This window comes from Netta rufina (assembly GCF_964035555.1).
Source record: "Netta rufina genome assembly, chromosome: 1".
NCBI classification, from domain to species: domain Eukaryota; kingdom Metazoa; phylum Chordata; class Aves; order Anseriformes; family Anatidae; genus Netta; species Netta rufina.
The window spans coordinates 32,138,476-32,162,026 of record NC_140123.1 but is presented as its reverse complement, the minus strand read 5'-3'; the positions used below and the strand labels follow the sequence as shown (position 1 = coordinate 32,162,026).

The 23,551-nt window shown below is 36.7% G+C and overlaps 1 protein-coding gene across 1 annotated transcript in view; it reads right to left on the bottom strand.

Moving 5' to 3' along the window:
* The window catches only part of VWA8 (von Willebrand factor A domain containing 8), a 194,234-nt gene that overhangs the window by 37,808 nt on the left and 132,875 nt on the right, over positions 1-23,551 (bottom strand). Inside the window, exons 30-37 of the mRNA XM_084284039.1 lie at positions 21,194-21,310; positions 20,646-20,710; positions 20,420-20,545; positions 19,716-19,825; positions 17,575-17,729; positions 15,597-15,795; positions 7,799-7,880; positions 5,820-6,024 (exon numbers count right to left, since the gene is read on the bottom strand). Coding sequence (XP_084140165.1) covers positions 5,820-6,024; positions 7,799-7,880; positions 15,597-15,795; positions 17,575-17,729; positions 19,716-19,825; positions 20,420-20,545; positions 20,646-20,710; positions 21,194-21,310 — 1,059 coding nt within the window. The remainder of the gene's footprint in view (positions 1-5,819; positions 6,025-7,798; positions 7,881-15,596; positions 15,796-17,574; positions 17,730-19,715; positions 19,826-20,419; positions 20,546-20,645; positions 20,711-21,193; positions 21,311-23,551) is intronic.

Genomic DNA, 23,551 nt, shown 5'->3' with positions numbered 1-23,551 from the left:
GCATATGTAAATATATATATGAGTGTGAACACACATCTACCATGATTGTGTTTCTTCCAACTTCATCCAAAAATCTGACATTTTTTGAATTATGATGATCACTGTAAGAATGCACTCAGCTTCAGATCCAGTACAACACAGGCTTTAATTGTAGTCTAGGTAGGACAGGAACACATTTTAAATACATTTCTTATGATATCCCGTAAAAGCTACTACTCAACATTTGCCTTTGCTCTCATCATGTTTAAAGACAAACTGATGGATTGCAAAAGAAACTGCTACTGAGGGCTGTTGAACTCATTAAAATGCTGTTTTTAGCAAAAAGTCCTTGCATCAAGGATGATATGAGCAGTTGGACACATGAAAAAACCACACATTATTTTTTTTTTTTTAGTTATTGTTGATAAATATACATTGCACTTTTAAATTACTGACATGAACAATACGTTTGTCTTCTAGCTGTTCACAGGACATTGAATAACTTATGTGTTCTGTTATCATTTTTGACTGCAGCTATAAGACTGCAAAGACAGCCACCTCTCTCTGAGAAAAAACTCTCTATATTGCATTTCTTGAGCTTTGCTGAATACGTCTATACATATCTCAGCTAAGCATGTTTCAACCTTGAGCTACACAGGGTTGACATCTGTTTTCTTAGGTGGCTGCACTCCATTTATATGCAACTTCTTGTCCAACCTAAGGTATTTCTGTAGTGAATGCAGCACTCAAGGACATTTTAAATACTCAGCTTATCAACACGGTTATAAAGAATGTTTATATATTTGTATGGGTGTTCTGCAATTATCCCACCTCTGGCAGTGCACCACAGATGTGCAGTGTGAACCTGAACAGGTCATCTGCCTTTGTTATGTTTCAGGTCCCTCCTCTGTAAAGCAATGATAACAATTACGGGCTCCAGATGTTGCAAGAATTAGATATTTAAATGTTTAGGGGTGGCTAATGGTAAAGTGTAAGGGATTGTGAAATAATTTTCTTCACCTCTCCCTTTAGCTAGTCAGGAGGATTCATGTCTTGTGAAAACACTATGTCAGCAAAATATTAACCACTCGCAGCAGGAACCAAAAGAATACACATCTAGCTAACGCAGAAAGGAATCTCAATTTAAAATAAATGCACTCATTTCTGACAGAAAACTGCTCTCTCAGTCAGTTCCCCAGGGCAGATAATCTTGAATGAAATCTCCTCGAACCTCTATCTACAGACTTCCTTATTCTTAAATACATTTCATTCATGTATTCTTTCAGTGCCAAAGCCTGAAACATATCCAAAATACATCCAAGTCATGTTGAGCCGTCCACCACTAGGACCTGTTTGAACAAAATAATTCTGGGCCAGTACTCGTTGAATTTATACACAGTACTGCAGAACTGTCACAAGTGCATTTGTGATTCAAACCACTGTTGAGAAGCAAAGATTTTTTCTCATTTATGGATTTTTCTTAATTAATTCATGAAAAGGCATCTTTCAGAAAAACATCTAAGGCTTATGATGCTGTGAACTACAGTGTGACTTAACTGCTCAGTTGCTTTTGCTGGAGAATTGACAGATCAGGTCAAGTCACAAAAGCAATGAGTTAAAAAAGGTGGGGACATTTCCAGGTGTCTTGTTCAAATCAGGTCTTGGAATCAAGGAGTTGTGCAACCACTGAAGTTAGGCCTTCATATATAGCCACAAATGGCAGAGCACTGCAATTTCAAAAACTCATCTCATGTATGTCACAGGTTCTGCATCTGTTGCAGGTTCCATGCATATACCAGGCCAGGCTGGATGGGGCTCTGAGCAACCTGGTCTAGTGGGAGGTGTCCCTGCTCATGGCAGGGGAGTTGGAATTAATATCAACCCAAACTATTCTGTATCAAATAACAGAAATATATATATATAAAAAAAAAGCAAACCAAAACTCTAAGAAATCCCAGATCACAACTTTTTTTTTTTTTTTTTTTTTTGATCAATCAGATCACTTCTTTGTACAGGGTTGGACTGAAATAACAAGCGATTAATCCAACTTTGGGATGTAATTTTGCATGGTGATATTGTCTAGAACAAAATCTTGAGGTCTCTTCCAACCTAGAAATTCTGTGATTCTGTGAAAATTACAGAAAGGATTGCCAATAAAGTTGTGATTCCATTCTGAGGTTCAGATAAACATCATCATTCATTACAGTCCAACTCTTCTATTCTTGACCAAGTACATTTTTATGCATTCAACAGGTTTGGGTTTGTCCTGAGACTTTTGAAAACAATGGCATTCTGAATTTGATCTCTACATAGCATAAAGAGAGAATTAAGTGGAATGAATACAGAAATAAATGGTTTTGCTGGTAATCACGTGTAAATGAAAAAACATTTAATTGCAGAGATTTCAGGTGCCTAAAAGGCACAATTCTTTACTATCTATTGCAATCTCTCAAAATGATCCATTTTTTCATTATTTTTATATAACCATTGTACTCTACCTAGATTAGACACAACAGTAAATAACGCTTACTGGAAAACAACGGCCAAACTATATCAGAATTTAATCATTGTTTTCCATAATTTCTATCAATACGCCTTTGATGTATAACACGAGCTTATTGAAGTCTGCCTATTACCATGAAGCTTTGAGAGGAAGATTTTAAAACTTATTTGTCTTTCAAATTCTTTTCAGATATTTGATAATGATATGACCTTGTTTTCCAAGAACACCAAACAGTGAAAAAGCTCAACAATTTACGGATTTCAAGTAGAGTTCATAACTTCAGAGAATCCAGTGTTTTATTTATATATTGTATTTTAGGCACTGCAATGCAATCACTTCAGAACACTGTACTCATTCTCTGAGTTTAAAACTTCAATAAATGAAGATGATTTCTGACCAGTCTGTACAAGTAAAAATTAATATAAACCTAAACCATATTTCCAAAACCTATTTTTGTAGCCTGAAGACTTCAACAGTTTGAACTCTTCTGAGTGTATCAACAACACAAAACAAATGTTGACTAGTTTGAAGACTGCCGTGACATTATAGCACGGGAGCCTAATTACTGAGTGTAAGTGGAACAGCTGTTCGTTTTCCTCTGTTTCATTGCTTATGTACATACAGCCTGTTTCTGAGATCTAATGCATTTGTGAAAGACAAAATGCAACCCTAGAAGATAGTACTAATAGTTCAAACTGAAAACTGGTTGAAAATTTGTTTCCAGTTCTTTGCATCTACATTTTTATTGAAAGCCCTGTAATCCACTTTTCTTTCAAACGTTGGGAAGCTTTGGAAAGATTTTGTGTATTTTTCCAGAACAGTGGTTCCCAACCATCTCTACAGGTCTCACAAGTTAGTGTAAGAACATCACTGTGAAAGTGTGGATGTTGGGTTAATAAGCTTTGCTAAGCCTGTATTACCTTTGTGGGATGCATCAACAGTAGCTGCTAGGGAACAGCAATTCGTCAGGGGCAATGCATTTTAGCAAGAAGAGAAACACTGACAATTCTCTGGAGTCAGCTTATGCTACAAGATTGGGAATGATAGGTTTAGTTCAGGAATTAGAGATGCCTCAATAGACCCCAAGATACTTAACATGAATCTGAGCATGAAACACTATACAGAAGAACGTGATTTTCATACTCTTGAATGAATGGAGCTGCAGCTGTATGCAGATGCAAAACACCTTGATTCTGTAAACATGAGTATCAGGAAATATTTAGTTGCAGCTTTCTTAGTAAAGTAATTGTCACTAGAACAGGAGACACTTGAGTTCTTGCTAAGCTTACCTTACAGAGGGAATCTACATGAATATATTTTCAAGCTAACAGTATCCTTTCATTTCTAGAAATGAATGCTTCAATAAAGTACTGCTTCTATGTCAAGTACTGCTTTTATTTCATTCCACTGAAAAATGGACTTAAGAGGGAAAGCCTTCATCTCCCAATAGCAAAGTGTTGTTTCCACAACTACATACCTATTATCTTATCAGAGAAGTGCATAAAATAAAAGGTAAGAATTTATTGCTTATTGCTCTGAAACGCCTTGGTAAAAAGTCTCTTAGCTCTCATTATCTTTCCACTTAAAGCAAAGTGTCTACAGTAAAGAAACAGAAGTTAGTGATAATTGTGTAAGTTCAAAGAGCATATAGAAGGCTTTGTTTCAGCCCTTTAGTTCAAATCAAATAATATGCCTTTTTGAATTCTGACAAACCACCCACTTGAGCTATATATATCCCGTATTTACAGAGGGAAGAAGACAGATATGCTAAGAAGACTTTACCCTGTAGCTACCAAATATAGACTGTCAGGAGAGAGAAATCCTACTACAAATCTGGATTGCTTTATGACTGCAGGAAAACCTCTGAAGCTTTTTGTAAAGTGGTTATTTGACATTACTAGCTAAATAACTTAAAATTTTCTTATGACACGTAACTTTCCAAGCCTATATTCTCTAGTATTTAGTTGGCTATGATTGACAGTACAATAATACTGTTGGATAAGATTACAACTGTTACTCAAAAAGATAAGAAAAAAAAAAGAGAGAGAGAGAAAAAAATATCAAAACAAGTAAAGCTCTTAACTTTTCCTCCTTTTCTTTTCTACTAGCCGACTTTGTCAGGTCAAATTGGGCTGGTGTAAACTGATTATATCTGACCATAAGATGGTGCTAACGCTACTACATAGGCAATAAAAAAACACACTTATAAAGCAACAAGCAACCACACAAATGTGCTTCTGGATAACAATTTCCTTTTCTCGTGACTTTTACAAGAGACATTTGCTGATGTCCAATAACAAGAACACGCCAGCTCTTGCACAAGCTTCTATAACTGCAGAACATCCTGCAGAAAGGGAGCTCAGTGTGGGAAAAGAAAGTGAAAGACGAGCTGTTTTCTGACTAACAAATCTCATTTGCACTTGGGATAGCTTGATACCTTGTAAACAATGGTATAGAGAGATTAATTTAGAGATGATTAATTCCATTTTATTCCATTTCATTAATTCCATTAACATTCCATGTTAATGTACACTGAAAGGTACTATAGAAATTTATGAAACAGAAATAATTCCAGTTGTAGATAAAGGACCTCCTTAGCCAAAAGTAGGAAAGCCCTCCCTAAAGCACACTCTAGTTCTCAAAGTAAGAATGATACCCTTCCCAGTCACTAATAGAAATTAAAGATGTAACTGAAAAGTCCTTATTTTTCTCTTTGTGTAGCAATGGTGATCCTACACAGTAGGCAGTACATTAATGCGCATGTATACATGCACACACAGCATACACGTACATGCAGTGTATTTTCAATATCTACCTAAATATCCATATTGAAATCCTTGTAACTCTTTTACCCCTTCTACCAATTTTCAAAATCTGCCAATGGCAATACTCTGAACTCAAGGCATCTTTCTATCTATGTTTCAAGGTTCTTCTTTAAAGTATGAATGCAATGTTTTTTTTTCCAACTATTTGAACTCTAGAAAAGTATATGCTTCCCTTAAACATTAATTTCACTATTCTGAAAGTTGCAGTTAAAAATCAGCATGAGATAAAGAATTAATTTACATGTAAATGTACTGGAATTTGGCAAAAATACAAACACTGCAAGACAAAGAGAATTTCAGTAACCATAATTACAGGGGTCACAAATAAGCTTTCTAATTAGCTATTGTGTGGGTTGCTTTTTTTTCAGTGAAGACATCTATTCAGTTTTTCTTACAGGCATATTTCTACTTAATGTTTTTCTACACTGCACTCCCTTGACCCCTCTCCCGACTGAAAACTTGTTTACATCATTTTATTAGATGTTTTTCACTTCAGCTTTGTGAACACCTACCTGCACAGGTCGACCATCCTCTTGTCCGATCATGTTCCTCCAGTCCTGCAGTGAGCGCTGGAGGCTGTCGAGTCCTGTCTCCCAAAGCCTCACACCACCTCCCATGTCCACACTAACCAAGCCTACTTTGCCCAGAGGTGCCAACAGGGCATCAGCATCTGAGATCTTAGACAGCCAAGATGTATATGGAGAAAGAGATCCTGAGCTGAAAAACAAGAGAGAGTGTGATCAATCTTGAAGTTGCAATTAAAAATAGGGTGAACATTTCTTTAGTTAAGGTGCAATTACATAAAATAGTACCCTCACTCCATGACAGACCCTAACTAAGCCCTGCAGATCTTTTACATGAAGGATTCCACCTACTGAAACTGGGTATGACTGGAAGATACCTATTCACAAAAGCAGTGTAAAAGACCAGGCCAAAAGGGAACACATTGCCTAGTCCACTGCTGCATTTCATCTATCTGAAGAAAGTTACTCTTTACAAAAAACTACAAAGAACATGAGAAAATTAAAAATGTGTTATAGAAAAATACAAAACTAAAAAAGATACAGGAAAGAACATGACCTAGGCACTAAGGAAAATATCTCTGCATCAACTAATACCTCTCTTTAACAAGAGCTTTAACAAGTGCTTTAATGAAAGAAGAAAATTTAAACACTTATTTAAAGATGGCACAGCTTTATGTGCAGAGAATCTTAGCACTCTTATAAACAGTCAACTGACAGGCGAAAACTTACTGCTGAAATGGGGGGTCTAATAGCTACATAACAGGAAAGGAAATTGGTTAAAGTAGGAAAGATTATTTGCACTTTTTCAGTACTAGTAGTCACACACATAATAACTTGCAACTTCCATTAATTAATACTACAATTCATAATTTAGACGAGCAAGAAAACAGTTACTTATACACCTCGAAGACTGAAATTATCATGAACTAATTCAACTGAAGAAGAGTTACCTTAGCATTTGACCAGGATAACTATGCCAGGAGGAAAGGTTTTTAGGTTTTAGCTTAGAATTATTCATCTATATGAAGTCACTTTACTTATCTGTTCCTAATGGAGTACATTTTTTAAATCTGAAATTCTGCTCAGGTTTATTTTGTAATAAGGAGCTTAAATCCTCATACAAGGTTAAGGGTCATGATGTTGAAGTTTAGTTTTGTACTTTCCAATAATGTCTCAGTGTGGAAAAAAGGTGTGATATTCTACTATTTCTCTGACGTGGTTTTCATGTTTTCTTTAAACATGGACATTTAAGAATGCCATTTAAAACAAAAAACTTCACTATAGTTGAAAATGACAACTTGTAACCAAAATATAGATATAAATAGCAAAATACTTGCAAATATACTCTATAATGGTGAGATAGATATTAAAACTATACAGAAACCATATCTTTTGCCTACCTGTATGTATTGTACAAGACACTTGTTTACAATGCAAGATAGTTGTGCGTGAAAGAATGTGTATGTTCAAAAAGAAGATCTAAAACATATACAAGCTCAAGTTATTTTCCACGTCAACTTTATATTGGACCTTGATTCCTGGTTTACTGACACCTAGTACTGGATCATTCTGCCTGTTAGACCTGAAAGATTTAAAAAAAAAAAAAAAAAAAAAAAAGGAAAAGGAAAAAAAAGATAGAAAATAGCAAAACAAAATGAAAAAGGGTAAGGGGATAAAGTGGGTGAAGACAGGTAATAAGCAAAGGGTATGGAATTGAAATCTGTAGATAAAGCTGCTTTTCATATTTACTAATGAACTGTCACATTTTCATTGGTATCACATAGAAAACAGAAAACTTTTGACAAAAATATGCTGCAATAGTTGCATTATTTTACAAGGTACGTGTGAATTTCTTTCACCTTCCACATCACAAGAAATAATTGCTTGTTCTGAAGTAATATGGCAGACTAAATTCTGTTTAATCTTCCTGTAAGGCACAGGCTTCTCTAATCAATAAAATAACTTACCTCGGAATAGCAATGTATTTGATTTTCTTTGAGTTAAGATCTGTTACTTCTAAGTATCCAGCAGCTTGTGGAGGAGTGACATCTGAAAACAAACAAATGTTATTTTCCTGCTGCATGATTAACTGGTTATTGCATTTGCATTTAGTAGATTAAGTTTAGGCATTTCATTATACAGTACCTGCCAGAAAATGATAAACTTTTACATTCAACATAGGATTATGACTTGCAAACACCGAGCCATGTTACTATTATGATAGTGAGCATCTAGACAGGCAAATTATGAAAGAACAATGTATTTGTATAGCAAATGTAAAAATTACACATAAATATAGTCCTACTCACAAAAGCACTAATCAGGCATTACTGCAATCCTTAATTCACAGCTTTTATCTGTCACTGAAGATAATGTCAGCTGTACATCTGTCTCAAAAAGCATATTGAGGAACATTTCAAAACATTGTACTTTTAATTCTCACTTGAAAATTTCTCAATAATATTAAACTTAATGTTGCTGCCTGAAATTGAATTAGGTAGATTCTCAATTATGCAAAGGTTTTATAAGTTCAGTTAATAACTCTAGACTATCAGGCATTTACTATTCCATTTGTGACGGAGTTTATTGAGTATAGATAACACTATGGTTTCTCTCTCTGAAAAAAATGTGTGTGTTTGCTTGCCTATGTTGACTCTTGCAAACACTCTTCCTGGGCTCAGAAGTGGCTTCCAGTTAAAGCTGGCTTTCATCTACCTGGAGTAAATTAAGGAACTAAAGTTTTTCAGAACAGAAGCCACAAGACTGAATTAGACTGCATGGCATGGGTACAAAATATTATTGTCACTAGATGAAAGCAAGTCTAGATTTCCTTCTGAAACAACATACTTTTCAGCTCCTTGAAATGAAGGAGAGCTGATGTTACCTGCAGAAGTGTTGGTGCTTGCATACAGCATACAGAAAAACCAGAAAGATCAGAGATATAAGGGGACCTAACATTCAAATGAGTATAAAGAACAACCCAAAGGAGCACATCATACATATCTACAATACCTATGTATCTACAGTATGCACATTTACAGTAGTTTATCTGCTGAATTTACTCACGTTTTGTAAAAATGTAAATATAAAACACATTGAAAGTAGAGAAAAAAATCTGAAAAGATATATATTTGTAGGCCACAGAGCATTCTGTCTAGAGCATTTTGTCTAGATTTGGTCATTTTTAAAAAATGTGCTCTCTTTTTGGGTGGTAATGGAGAATAAGATACAATTTAAAAATCCCAGTGAAGATCTAGAACATGTAGATATGCTAACTGGAAAAAGGTAGAACTATAGGACAAGAATTAAAGAGAATTAAATTAGAGAGAGAACATAAATCAACCAAATTAAATTACAAGATAAAGGACTGAAGAGTATGAAGCTGAAGAAAAGGTAATTAAATGTTTAAATTCAACCCAGACCCCTAAACTGCAGTCAAAGATCTATGATGAACAACGTGCAAAGTACATAGATGCTATGATGCTATGAGAACAAAACACAGGCTTTATATTAATATGAACATTAGATCTAAATAAATGCAGTGTTCTTCCCTCCTGATGAACACGGAGGGAGTAAAATAGTTATGCCCAGCTCATCAAACAAATTAAAATGTAGACACACAAGATCCAGGGATGACAAAGAGGTTAGCACAGATGGGCTGTAAGGACAAATTTAAGGAATTATTTTTATTTTTGGTTCCCAAAGAGAAGATTACAAGAAATAAAACACATGTACCATAATATCTTAAATATTCTTATAAAGGGAGAAGTATTATGCTGATTGAGTGGAGGTGCCATGAAGTATTCAGATTCATTTACAGCAAAACAGGCTGGATACTAGGTAAAGCCTTTATTATCCAAGGAGGGTGAAGCATTGCAATAGACCAGTCAGGGAAACTTTAGAATCTCTTTCAAATAAAGTTTTTAAGATAAATGCTAGAAAAACATTAGTCAAGAAGAGTCTAAACATGTAATATCCTGTTCCTATACAAATAGGTAGGCCAGATGACGTGCTGAGGTTATTCCTGTAATTGTGTGTTGTATTATTTCATTCCAGTTACTGTCACACTAGTACAGATACACACTCAGTAACAGATTGTTATTTTATATTCATATATGGGAAGAGCTGAGAATCCAAGTAAATATTTGCTCTCAAGAAGCCCTCATTTCTATAGCCTTGTTTTCAGAATAAACATTAATTCTTAGTTGTTGGATTCTGCCATGAACTCTTGTCTAAGTTTACATTTTGTGGCCATACATCTATTTGGCAGTCTTTGGGGAAATTATTACTTGTTATGGTTTCTTTTCAAACATAACAATTACCCTAGTTTACTGTTCCAATAAAACATAAAGGAAATGATTTCTTTGCTTGTTATTCCTAGAACAGTTTTGGTAATACAGATTGGAGTGCACCAGAGTTTGGCTGAGTACTTTGAATTATTAATAGAAATGGAAGGCTGTGTGCCAGAACTGACCAGTTGTCCAAGAAGATGAGAAAGAAAGCCTGACAGAGAAGCAAGCTGAAGCCAGAATACAGAACAACTCAGAGGCAACATTAATGCAAGAATTTCAAGGGACTGCCACATGCTCAGTTTTGTGTAGTAGGATGCCTTTGTTTCACTGTGTCATCTCCTATGAAAGGATACAGAGGTTTATGAGCAAAGCCTTACACAACTCCTGGATGTAAATAGCCACAGGTTTCCAAAGCAGAAACAGCACAGAAGAATCAACAAACGTCCGAAGTTCTTCCCATGAATTGTGTGGCACAATTCAGGATTAAGCAACACAGAACCTCCAAGGGTCCCAGACTGTATGTTAAGCAGCTCCTGGTAGCAGTTAAATGTATGCTCAACTAAATATTCTGTCAACCGGTGAGAGGCAAACTCCAGAAGAAACAGAAGCCCAGAAGAGGGGGCTGCAAATACTGGATATCAAATAGTCACAGTAAGGACTAGTACCTAATAATCTCACCTTCCAAGAGAGCACATGAATGCATGTCTCCTTTCTGTTACCCCTTTTTTCTTGGAAAGATTTTGGATTCATGCCGTAACAACGGCAATCCTAGGTCCCTCCAATCTAGTGTCCTGACTCCAGTGTAGCTAGATGCTTGAAAAGAGTAAGAACTATAGGCAAGCACACACAGGTTATTTTCCTCAAGTCACCAACCAGTTCCAATTCAGGGGCTTCTTGAGCTGGATGTGCTGTCTCTATTTTTATGTCTTCTTAGTAACATACCATGAGTTTTCCTATGAATCCATGTTTCAGCATTCACAGCATCCTTTGGCAAATGGTTGATTCCCCACTCTGTAAAGAGCCACCTCTTTTCATTTACTTTGATGAAGTTTCTACTACTTTCACTGTTTGCCTGCTAACTCTGGTACCAAGTGTAAAAATTATTCATTCTTCCACATCTCCATGCCATACATGTTCTTGTAGAGCTCCACCATATGCCTCTTTACTGTCTTATCTCAAAATTCAGGGGATTTGGCTGATGCAATTTTGGTCATCTTTTCTGCCCTTTTCTGAACTTTTTCCATTTCAGGTATCACCCATCTTGAGATGGAGGACCACAACTGTACACAATTAAGGATGTATCGATTTACACAGCAGCACAATTATTTTTTTATTTTATTTTATTTTTTTACTTTTGCCTCTGTTCCTCCCCTAATAATTCTCAGTATTTGATTTGCTTTTTGACTGCTGCTGAGATCTGGACTATTTTAATAAAAGTATCATGACTCCAAAATCCTGCTCCTGAGATGCAATGATCTGCTCATTTCACATGTAATGATCAGCCCATCATTTTAGACGTAGAATTTAGACTTCTTTTCTTCCTTCACGTACATTATACTTATCTACACTGAATTTCATCTGTCATTTTTATTGCATGGTCAGCATCGCATGTCCTGTAATCCTCCATAATTCTTTATTCTGTGAATAATAACCAGTACCATCAGCAAACATTATCACCTCATTGTTCATTCATTTTTCTTTTCTTTTTTTTTTTTTTTTCATGACTACACTGAGCAGCACAGATCTCTGTAGGACTCCATGTATAGCTTCCTTTCCACTAGAAAAAATGACCATTAACAGATAAATGGAAAATGTCTGAAATCTTGAAAAAAAGGTGATTGAATAGAATACCTAGAGTCTTGCTTGGGTCTAATTTAATTGTATCAGTAAGGTCATATTAAACATGATTCAGTTAAGATCAATTTTGGCAATTCATAAATTCAAACATGATTTAGGAAAGAAAAATCAATGATAATGATCTTCAAGATGGCCTTGAATCTTTCAACTCAAATTGCCATAAAGCACTTCACTACCTATAATGCATTAAAATGTCTATAAATCTAAAGGCATCAATCACCATTCATAAGCATATATCACACCATAGTTGAGGAAAAAAAGTTAACATCTTGTTCAGCTGATATACATGAAATTGTTCAGCCACACAGAAGCCAATTCTCACACAGAGAACCTGTTCAGTTCATTCATATCCAGTCTTCAAAAAGGACATCCTCTGTTTTTTAATTATATTTATCCAGTGTTATAAAGTGCTAATTTACAACAGCAACTTAAAAGACTTACAAATAACAGTGTCAATTATAGCTTCTCATTTGGAAACACTGAATCTCTCCCTCACCCTCAAATTAATAAACTAATTGAACAAAAGGCTCAGAAAATTTAACTTCTGAACTTTTCTACCATCCACATCAGGTTTTATTGTTTTTACATGTGAAGGCCATAAAAAAAATGACTCAGTCTGATCCTTCAGTACTTTATAAAGTGTGACGAGATTAGTTCCAAGACTGTCATGCTAACTATTACTAACATTTTAAGTAAATTCTAAAGTTTTTAAAAGCTAACCTTTTCTTTGCAAATGTAGGCAACTTTAACTTTCTGTCCTGTTTATATCTTTGTCTTTGCTTCTTTATACAAAGACTAAAAGACTTGGACTGCTTCTCTAGAACTTCTAGAGCTTAGACAGATAAAGAAAGACTATTGGAAGCAAAGTTGGGTGAGATGGGTGGACTACACAGATGCTGTTTGCCATTGGAGAGTGAAAATTTGTGCAGACAAAGCTCAATTACAGTTGAAGCCAGCCATTATTGTGGGGGAAAATAAAAAAGGCTTTTAAAAATATGTTAACAGCAAAAGGAGGACAAGAGATTTGTCATCATTGTCAACATTGGTCCATTATATAATGAGGATGCTCACCACACAAGTAGGGACACAGACAAAGCAGAAGCATTTAATGCTTTCTTTGCCTCTGTCTTCAGCATTGATGCTGGGTCCCGGGACCCCCAGAACCCTGAGCTGAAGGACCATGACTGTGGAAACAATAAACTCCCAGTCAACTCTGACCTTGTGCAGGATTTGCTGCTCCATCTGGATGCAAACATCTATGGGGCCCAATGGGATTCATCCCAGGGTACTCAAAGAGCTGGCTGATGTCATCACAAGACCTCTCTTGATTCATTTTCAACAGTTTTGGGAATCTGGAGAGATCCCTATCAACTGAAAACTGGCAAATATTGTCCCAACTTTCAAAGGCTCCATTTTGGGGCCAGTTCTTTTCAATGTTTTCATAAATGACCTGAAGGCAGGACTTGGAGATACACTAAGGAAGTTTATACTAAGTAAGGATTTGCAGAGAAATCTTGACACATCAGAGGGATGGAAAATCTCCAACTGCATGAAATTTAAGAACAAGTGCCAGATTCTGCACCTGGAAGGGGCAACCCGGGACATACACACAGACTGGGGGATGAGATGCTGGAGAGCAGCCCCATGGAAAGGAACAAAGGGGTTCTGATTGATGCAAAGTTGAAAATGAGCCAACAGGGTGCCTTGGCAGCCAGGAGGGTCAACCATATTCTGGGGTGCACCAAGCACAGCATTGCTAACTGGTCGAGGGAAAGGATTGTTCTGCTCTGCTCTGCACTGGTGCAGCCTTCACCTTGAGTATTGTGTGTGGTTTTGGGTGCCACAATGTAGGAAGGACATAAAACTATTAAAGAGTGTCCAAAGGAGGGCAACAAAGATGATGAAGGATCTGGAGCGCAAGATGTGTGAGGAGCAGCTGAAATCACTGGGATTGTTCCACCTAAGAAGAAGAGGCTGGGGAGAGGCCTTATGGCGGCCTGCAGCTTCCTCATGAGGGGAGTGGAGGTGCTGAGCTCTGCTCTCTGGTGACCAGTGTGAGGACCCAAGGGAACAGCATGAAGATGCATCAGGAGAGGTTCAGATTAGGAAAAGGTTTTTTACTGAAAGAGCAGTCAAGCACTGGAATGGGTTCACCAGGGAAGTGGTCACGGCATCAAGCCTGCTGGAAGTTCAAGATGCCTTTGGACAATTATCTCAGAAATATGGTTTGATTTTTGGGTGGTCCTGTGTGGCGCCAGGAGTTGGAGTTGATGATCCTTGTGTCTCCCTTCCAACTTGGGATATTCTATGATTCTATGATTAAAATAAATGTTTGCAGACAATTACTTTTCTACTCTTTTAAAATAATAAATAAAAGGGTTTCTCTACACAGGGACGTTAATCTTTGTTAAGTGAGAGCAGATATATTAGATCATTTATTTTGGAAAAGCAAGTTAATTTGGAATAAAGCATTTATTCTGGGAGAGAGAGTTCACATAGTACAAAGCAGGAATAGATTCTTGCACTGATGTATTCAAAAAATCCACCCTTCTACCATATAGAAATGGTTTTGAGGTTTCTCTTTTGATAGTGATTTTCCCTTGGAGACCTTTGCAAAACTCATGAATACTGTTACTTAGCACTAATCAGCACATATTTAGTTATTGGCTTAATAAGCTAAAGATACAATGGTAACAGAAAACTTGTGGCAGCACAAAAAAGTCTGAAGGTCTGTACTCTATACCTGTCTTATAAGTGATGGCTTTGCTATATGTGAATGTTGCTCATTGACTTGTACATGAGAAGTAAAAAAAAAAAGGGTCTCTTCAGATTGGAGAGAAGGTAGATGCGACTGCAGTTTACAGTCATGTAGGTGATGTTCAAGATGAATGCAGACTTGTTATTCACCCAACCCTGCCGTGCTAGAATGTGAAGCACTTGATAAACCTTGTTAGGAGACTGGATCATGACAGAGAGTAGTGAACTTGCGAACTTACTGTGGAGACACACAAGTTCAAAAAGGGACCAGACAAATTTGTGCACAATGGGTCCATAAAAGAAGATTTAGAGGGTAAGGCAGGGATGTACTCTGCTGCATCCCTAATAAAACAACAATGAATGGTGAGATCTCAAGTATGAAAGGAAAGAAACAAAAGTGCCTGGCTCACATGCATTCTCTAAATAACCTTTCCTGCTGGCCCTGCTAGAAACAGAGACAGGGTCTGTCTTCAAGCTAAGTGAGACGGATGATTGGTTTGACAAATATGGCATGTCTTACAATTGTGCATCCGAGCAAAGGTTGCAAAGCTGATTGCTGAACTGGAACAATCACATTCCTGTAGTTGGTTCCCAATGTGGGCAAAATGAGAACCCATCTGCTGGCATATTCACATTGTAGGTAGCCTGTTTAATACCTCAGAGGTACAGTTCGGCATGTTAATAAGATACAAATTCACTTTGAAATTGGCAAAATAAGTGCAAATACTCTTATTTCTCCTCAAATACTTGCTCTGTAATTATTTGAAAACATTTTGTAAAAATTCACAAGTGATTGCAGTTTTACAAAACAAAAACAAGTATGTACAGTTATTGCAGCACAAGTATATGAACCTCTTACCTTTTGGGTAAATGTCTTTCAAAGGCACATCTCCAGGTGGTAAAATTCTGACTATTTGATTAGAAGCCAATAAAGTTACACAATTGGTTTGTTTTGCAGCTCCTCTTTTCCTCCGGGCTCCATAATAAAATGAATCAGAAGGAGAAGCATTGCGACTCAGAGAGGAGTTTCTTTTCCAGCTGTACACTTCACTGGGAGACTGAAAGAGACAAGAAAAAAAAATTCTACTGAAAAAAATAGTTACTATAATTGAGCCTAAGAAAAAATATTCCTTAGTAAGGTCCACTTTCTGTCTAATTTCAGATCAAATGCAGCTACAGTGGTTACCTGATATGACAAGAAAAAGACCTGGATTATTTTGTCATTAAAAACTCTTGTAAGGAGTGAAAAAACAGTAGATCTATACAAGCTTTAAGAAGTCAGACTCTTTGAAGATCTAAAGTTGTAAAGTTGAATCAACTTTTTTTTTTTTTTTTTTAACATTGAACTAGGAGCATTAAAAAAAACACTAATCTGGAAGCAAACATGAACTAAATGAACTATTGAACTAAAATGAACTATTACCATAACCTAGGTTTTCACTAGTGTAGATAAAAGTAAACGTATTTCAGCTAATAAATTTAAAGGCAGACATTAAGGCTATGATTTGGTCAAGGTTTAAAGACAAAAATGTAGGTATGCACATATCCAAACCGTGCTTCATCTTTCTCTACAGTCAGTAGAGCCTAGAGAGCAAATCATCTGATCTTGAAGAAGGCTTCTACATTTGGTCAGCTGAAAACTACTTCTATGAATAAGAGCTTAGAGACCTTGCTCATATGTGATAAACACCTATACCACTAACACCTGAACTTAGAGGTCTGAATCAGAAGTGTTGTTCCACCCCCCTTGTATTCACATTTACATATTCATGTAAGGAAAGACAGGCCCCTAGTCTAAATCAAGGAGAACAAAGCGTTTTTCATCAGTATTAGTACAGAGGGGTGTAGCACCTCTAGCACTCCCTCCTCCAGACTATCTCGCTTGTCCTGCATCTGTTGTCCCTTGCATCTATTTATAATGGTTATATGAATATACTATATATAATGAATATACTTTTCATATTATGAAAAGCTAGTGTATTCATTCTCATAATAATATAAATCCAAATCAGGTAAAACTCAAAAGCAAACTGCAAAGTCACAGGGAATGTGTTATTATCAAAGACGTATTTTTGAATCCTCCTGGGTTTCAAAGTATTTTCTTCTATTATTTGGCTTCTCCCAAAATTCATGCCCATTAAGAGCTAAATTTTCTAATTTGGCCCAATCTATTAAACACATCACCTCTTATATATATATCCACAGACAGTAAATGTAAGTATTAAACATACCACTGTTATCTTCCCTGTGTTTACCTCCAATCCTTGCAACAGCATTAATTATTGCACCGTTAAGTTTCACTTTCTTTTCTGGTCCTTTTCTATTTGTGTCACAAAACTTTTGGATACAGAGTGGGCAGGATTACATGTGGTATTTATACTTAGCCATTTCATTAAATAGTGATTGTGGGCAGTTTTATTACCATTTTCTGCATCTTTTTCTTTTCCTTAAATCTAGAGGCTTGCTAGCTGCTGGACACTGAACAAAAAGTTCATATTGAACAGTTCAAAATGATGCTGATATCATTTTTCTCAGTGGTTATATTTAAAAACAAACAAACAAAGAAACACAATTTATAAGACAGTCTTCTAGAAACACCACCTGCAGCTTACCTACAGTGAATTTTGTCTGTGGTACACAATATCTTGCCCAGTTTCTTATTATTTCAAACTCCAATGAAACCCTTTTAGATTAGACTGTCCTACCAAACGATTTACCATGAACGTATCATTTACTGTCATTCCCTTCTTCTGTATCATTTGGTAAACAGGTATTTAACTGGTTACAGAATAAATGAGATCATATTACTTCATTGTGTAATAATGCTGAGTATTTACCAAGAGGTCTGGGAAACCAATAACAATAGTAGCGTAATTATGTTCATCTGAGAAAATCCTGTTGGGGGAGCTGATCTTTTGTCCAACAGCTGCACTGAGGTTTTCTGAAGATAGCTGGTCACTTGAAACTGCATGCGGCACACTCAGTTCTGATGCTAAACAGGGAAATTAAACAAAATGAAAGTCATTTAATCCAGATGTGCAATAGAAAACAATATTAACTACATGAGTGCTGAGCACTAATCATTGCTACTACTTTGAGGATAAATTTACTAACAAGCAGAAAATTTGATTATACCATACTATAAAAAAGAAAAAAAAAAGTCAGGAAATAATGTTATTTTTGTGAAGTTAAACACTTAAAATCAGGAAATAATTAGTTTTGTATTTGCTTATACCACTTAATTTTGCCCTCTATTGCACAAATGAGACACAAAGTCTATGGCATATAACAGCATGTGATCTCATTAAAGGTTGTTTTAATGCATGTGCACAAAAAGGCAAAATGTAGGTTTGTACAGGTATTTGTCAATGTGACATTTCTTGGTGGCTGTCTTTTTGTCTTTTCACTTTAAATAATGCTATTAGCAACACTTTTCTGGTAAATAATGGTCTAGTTTTCTTTTTCTTGAGGCTAAGGAAAACTAAATTTTATTCTGTGCAACTATAACAGCCCTTTACCTTGCCTGATATTACAAACAGTCAGAACCCCTGATCTTTAGTTCTGCAGCATCTCCTTTACCCAGTAGCAGGAGAAAATCTTTCCTCCCTCACAGGATGAATGAATGTGGGTCAGTGGAAAACCCACACCAGTCTACCTTTTCTTAGCTCTCCTGCCACAGGTTCTGTCTCAAACAATGACAACAGGCTGAAGATAATACATTCTGGGTTTGCTGGATGAGTAGGAAAAAAAGTGGAGAGGGGATATGATAGCCTTTCATATTAGAAAGATAACATAACAAAGGATAAATAAGGCACAAAAAGCATGCAGCAATACACTGTCCACAAATACTTTGAGACTGGAAATTGTAGTAAGGCTTCTACCCATCTAAGGAATGATACTCTATAATGGTTTCTAAATAAGGCAGTAAGAGGAAGGAAACTACTGTGCTCTGATGGAGCTTGATAATTTGATAGAGTAAACTACACAAAAGATAAAAAGGATCCTAGATATTTAAGCTGTGATAAGACTACTTGGTATCCAATTTGTTGCTGTTTATGTAAAAAATAAGCCTTATTCGTTGCTTGCCAATAATATTTGCTTGTATCATGTTTATACCATGCTAATCTCATTCTTCAGACTTAAGCTAGCCTCAAGGATCAGGAAGAAATTTCTCCTTCTTTAACACAAAAATACAGCAATTTCTTTATTATTTTTTTCCTCTCTCTCAGACACACTGGAGACAGGTCAAAGCCTATAAACTGTCACGTGGAATGCACACATACTTCTAGTGCTATTAAACCAGGCAAACTAAAGATTTTGTGCACCTTGATCAGGTGCTCAGGGTTGAAAGTATCACCAGATCTGCAGACAAGCAGAATGATGACCACTGGGGATTTTTGCCTTCTTCTGTACCTTAAGACATGCTTCATTTCCTAGCAGCATCTGGGAATTCTACAGAACAAATTCCCTCTATTTTTTAACATAGGTGTGACGGTGCACACTTTCTGCATATCTTTATGATCAATGACTTCTGTCAGGTTTTAACAGGAGGTCTTTTTTTTTTTTTTTTTTCAAAAAGTGCTAGACAATGTTTTCTAGCTCATCTGAGCATGTGTAATAGATTTACAACAGTATACAGACTGGGCTCATCAATATATTTGGTCCCTTCTATGTGCTAATAACTGCCTAGTCATCTTTTTTCATTTTCCATTCTGTATGTTTGTACATTTCCTAAAAGTCCATGACTGAAGGTCTTAAATGCTTTACTCAAACAACCTGAAGTTTAAGCATGGAATTTACCATGCTTTTTGGAAAGTTATTATTAACCAAGCAAGGTAAGGGGTGGACAAAAAGAGAATCTGAGAGAAGGTTACCCAGACCTTTAAAGCAAAGAGCCTTGTTTGTGCAGCTGCAAACACAGAAATGATTAAAAAAAAAAAAAAAAAAAAAAAGAACAAGCCAAGCTTGCATTCAATACCCGTTGTTAAGCCAAATCCCATGTCAGCTGGCTCTTCATTCAATGCATACAGCTGGCAAACCTCACTGTCTTCAGCCTCCATATGAGCACGCTTGGTTAAAAGAAATTTCCTGTAAAGGATACACATTTATAGTAATTCCGGATTAAACTTGTAACTCTAAACAAGGACTTTTATTTTCTGAAACAGCAGAAAGATTCTACATTCATGTAAACAAGGTTATCAACACCTTTTTCTAAAACTATAATTTACCAAACACATGTGAGACAGGAGAGGGTAAGCCAACCAGAGGCAGATTTGTCTTCTGGTAAGTATTTACATACTTCTATCTGCTGTGTGTTTATATAAAATTAAGAAAGAGGAGTAATATTTCTTTCATGTGACTAGGAAGTAAGGCAAGTAGGCACTAACTCTGGACTATGTGGCTGTATTTCCAAAGCCAAATCCACCAACAATCTAATTGCTAAAGATCGACACCACCTCAGCAAAACATGCATACAGTTAAATCTAGCCTAGATTTTCAGAGGTGTGCATGCAGGCATGTCCTGTAGGTTTCCTGCTCTACAAGTCTATCTGCACTTTTACCAAGTAAAACACCAACTGTTTAAGTCTAGTTATTCTTACAAATTGAAGAAACAACTCTGAGACCAGGAGCAAAACTCCTGAACAAAGACATAATGCATCAAGAAAATCGGGTTTAACTAACTTATTTGTTCCATTTTCCACCAAGAGCCACCGGTCTTCAGCCACAAGGAAGACAGATTTCAGATTGATTGGAAGTGAGATGGTGTGAGTTTGGCCCTCTAATACGTCCAGTACGATAAGACGGTTCCTGTAAAATTAGAAGCCAAGAAAAGAATAATTAGATAGGTATGTATATGAGGTAATCCATTATACATCAGTATAATACAAGCATATAATTTAAATCTCACCCTTCTTCTTTGTAGAACACCAGCCAGTTTTTGTGTGAAAACTCTCGGCACATCTTGTAGCTGCTCTGTACAAAACACGTCATACAGCAATTAGGGTTTGTTAGATTAGTCCCAGTGAGTTTCCCTGACTCCTCTCAAAGTGTACTCCATTTTTCCGTCACTTGGAATAACTCACTCCATTAATTACCTTTCAAAATGCTATCTAGCCTGTCTTGTCCCAAGTCCTATAATTGCATCATAATTTAGTTCATTATTTTGGATATAATCCCTTGTAACAAAATGTTCTGTTATTCCCAGCTCTAGTTCCAAAGAGGGAGATTTTAAAGATACATATCCACAGACAATATGACTTATTTATATCTTCGATGTCACTACTCCATAACAATGCTGGTTTCCATCGAAGGCATTTAAACATACAGAAGTGTAAACAATTAAGTGCTTGTGCCCCCACAAACAGTAAAAGCAAAACAATCCTGGAGCAGTTTTTCCAATACTGAGTTTTGATTTCCAACAAAAACAGTATAGTAGAAGCAGGTGTTACTCCTCACCGTCTCCTCCTTGCTGCTCCACCAAGACATTCTCTTCGGAGACTCCTGATCATCTGGCGAGAGCAAAAGTCGGCGAAGGGCACCATTGTTTGTATCCAGCAACAACACAACATTGCTCTGTAAACGAGAAGCAGATCTGCGTACATCTCAAGCCCATTTAAGAGACTACAGTAAATCTGTTTGAAGCACTCTAGTGACCTAGGTCGTTTTGAAAAGATGACCCAGACTTTGTTGGTAAACGTAGGCTGGATCTTGGTTCAATTTCAAAGTTCATGGAGAAATATAATCGTTCAGGTTATGTAATATAAAAAAGATGGAATAATATTTCAGTTTTTCCATAGTGTTTTATCTATACAGCTTCTGCATAAACTCTGGAAGTTAGACCAGTATGGCTTATGTGTTTAAGCTGTAGTCAGCTACATATGAAAGACACACCAGTTCTGCTTTGTCAAGCCACTAAAATATTTAGTTTAAGTTTTTATGTTTCCTTAGCATTACTCTAAAGTATCCATTGCTTGAATTACACTGAAGGTGAAAAACTGGTGAGAAGAGAACTGACTCAGTATTTCTTGCCAAGGTTCATACTTCAGATACCTTGGAGCCTATTAAAAATCCCTTTGTGCAAAAATCCTTCTGTGAGCTGCATGCTCAAGGAGCTTACAGTATCAGAGGGAGGATGCTGCTGCAGGACAGCAGGATGACTCTAGAGGATCCATATCAAGGACAGGACACTGAACAGAGTGGGGCAAGTGTCCTCCACATAAAACATGAAAAGATGGCATGCTAAATATTAAACCTCTTCAGATTTCTCAGATTGTTACTCAGTGCCCCAGGGTTAACACATCATGTTAGATGATGGGGAGAAGGAACAATATTTCCCCTTGTCAGCCCCAGGTCATGCACGGGGAAGGGAACACAGTATGTCAGTGATGTTTTTCCTGGCTGCTGCAGCTTGTCTCCAGTTCTGTGACCCACGCGTCGCATGGAGCTGATCCACTATGTGTGAGGTGCTGCAGCCAAGTCTGGAGTGGATGCCATGGATGAATGCACCTGACACTGAAAATACACAACTTGGTGAACTTGCTTTTCTTGCAGGGTCATTTTAAAGGTGTCTTTTTACGCAGTACTATAGCTGCTCCTAATGGGTTTAAGAATTCAAGAGAACAACCATTCAGGGGCAACCTTAACTGCATCAAATGAACTTTAAAAGGTACATAAGAAGAAGTTAATTAAGTCTTCGGTTCAGCTTTTTGCCATTCAAGGAAACACTAGGTTCTGCTAGGGCTTACTAAAAGTAAACTGTCTACGTACAACATCTGCAATAACGCACGAAAGACGTTAAGGGAGCAAAACATAAATTCCCACAAAATTGTCCTAAATAAAACAAATACAAACAATCTGAGTCACAGTGTTTTTGTTCTTTTGGGGTAGGCTTCATATTTTCACTAGGATTATTTGAGAGAATTAACTTTATTCAATAATGACAGTCATTTGAAGCTAAATATGGTAAAGCATTTGAAATATTACCATGTTATTTGGAGCATTTGGGAATTTCAGCTGGAGTTCAATACTCCTAAAAAAAGAAGTTCGCTTATGCATTACAAACCAAAATTATAGAAATGCGGTTCGAGGGAAAAAAAAAAAAGGGCATTTGCTTTGGATGTTGGTTTTCTGCCAAAACATTGGTTTTATTTATATGATTCTGCAATAGCACTGCTGAACCGAAGAGATGTATTAGCCTTCTCCATGAGATAAAGGACACGTATGAATCAAGTACATTCTTCCACTTAGCGCTGAATTTATGAGAGTAGTTGGTAATATAAAAAGCCTCTCCACTCCACCCCTTTTGATGTTAATCGTTTCCTTCTGTGCTAAGTGACTGATGTATATTCTGTCTGTGTGTAAGAATAGAATTTTGCGTCACTTGCGAACACGTCCAAAAGCAGCTCTGGCAACTCTTCAAGTGGGCTGGGAAAAGACGGTGCTGTGCAATTCCGCTGTGTTTGTTCTTGACTGGGAGAAAAGTAACCTTTGGGCGACCTCCCGACCCCGATGTCTGGAATTCCAAACTTTGGACAGATGCAATAACCAATCTCATGAAGTGCCGTGCCTTTATTTTTAGTTACTGCAAAGTTTCCCTTTCCTTACTGCTGGCTTTATTTTAGCGAGCATTTTCCTCTTAAAAGTCCTTAAACCAAGCAGGGCTGTGATTTCACTTTGCTGGTATGGGAAGTTGGTCCTTACGGTCTTACAGACAGCGTGGAGTTAGGGAAAATGATAAATTTCAATTTCAGGGTAGGACAGCATATACAACTCAGTTTTACCCTTTGGTGTTCTCCTCATGATAACTCTCTGAGT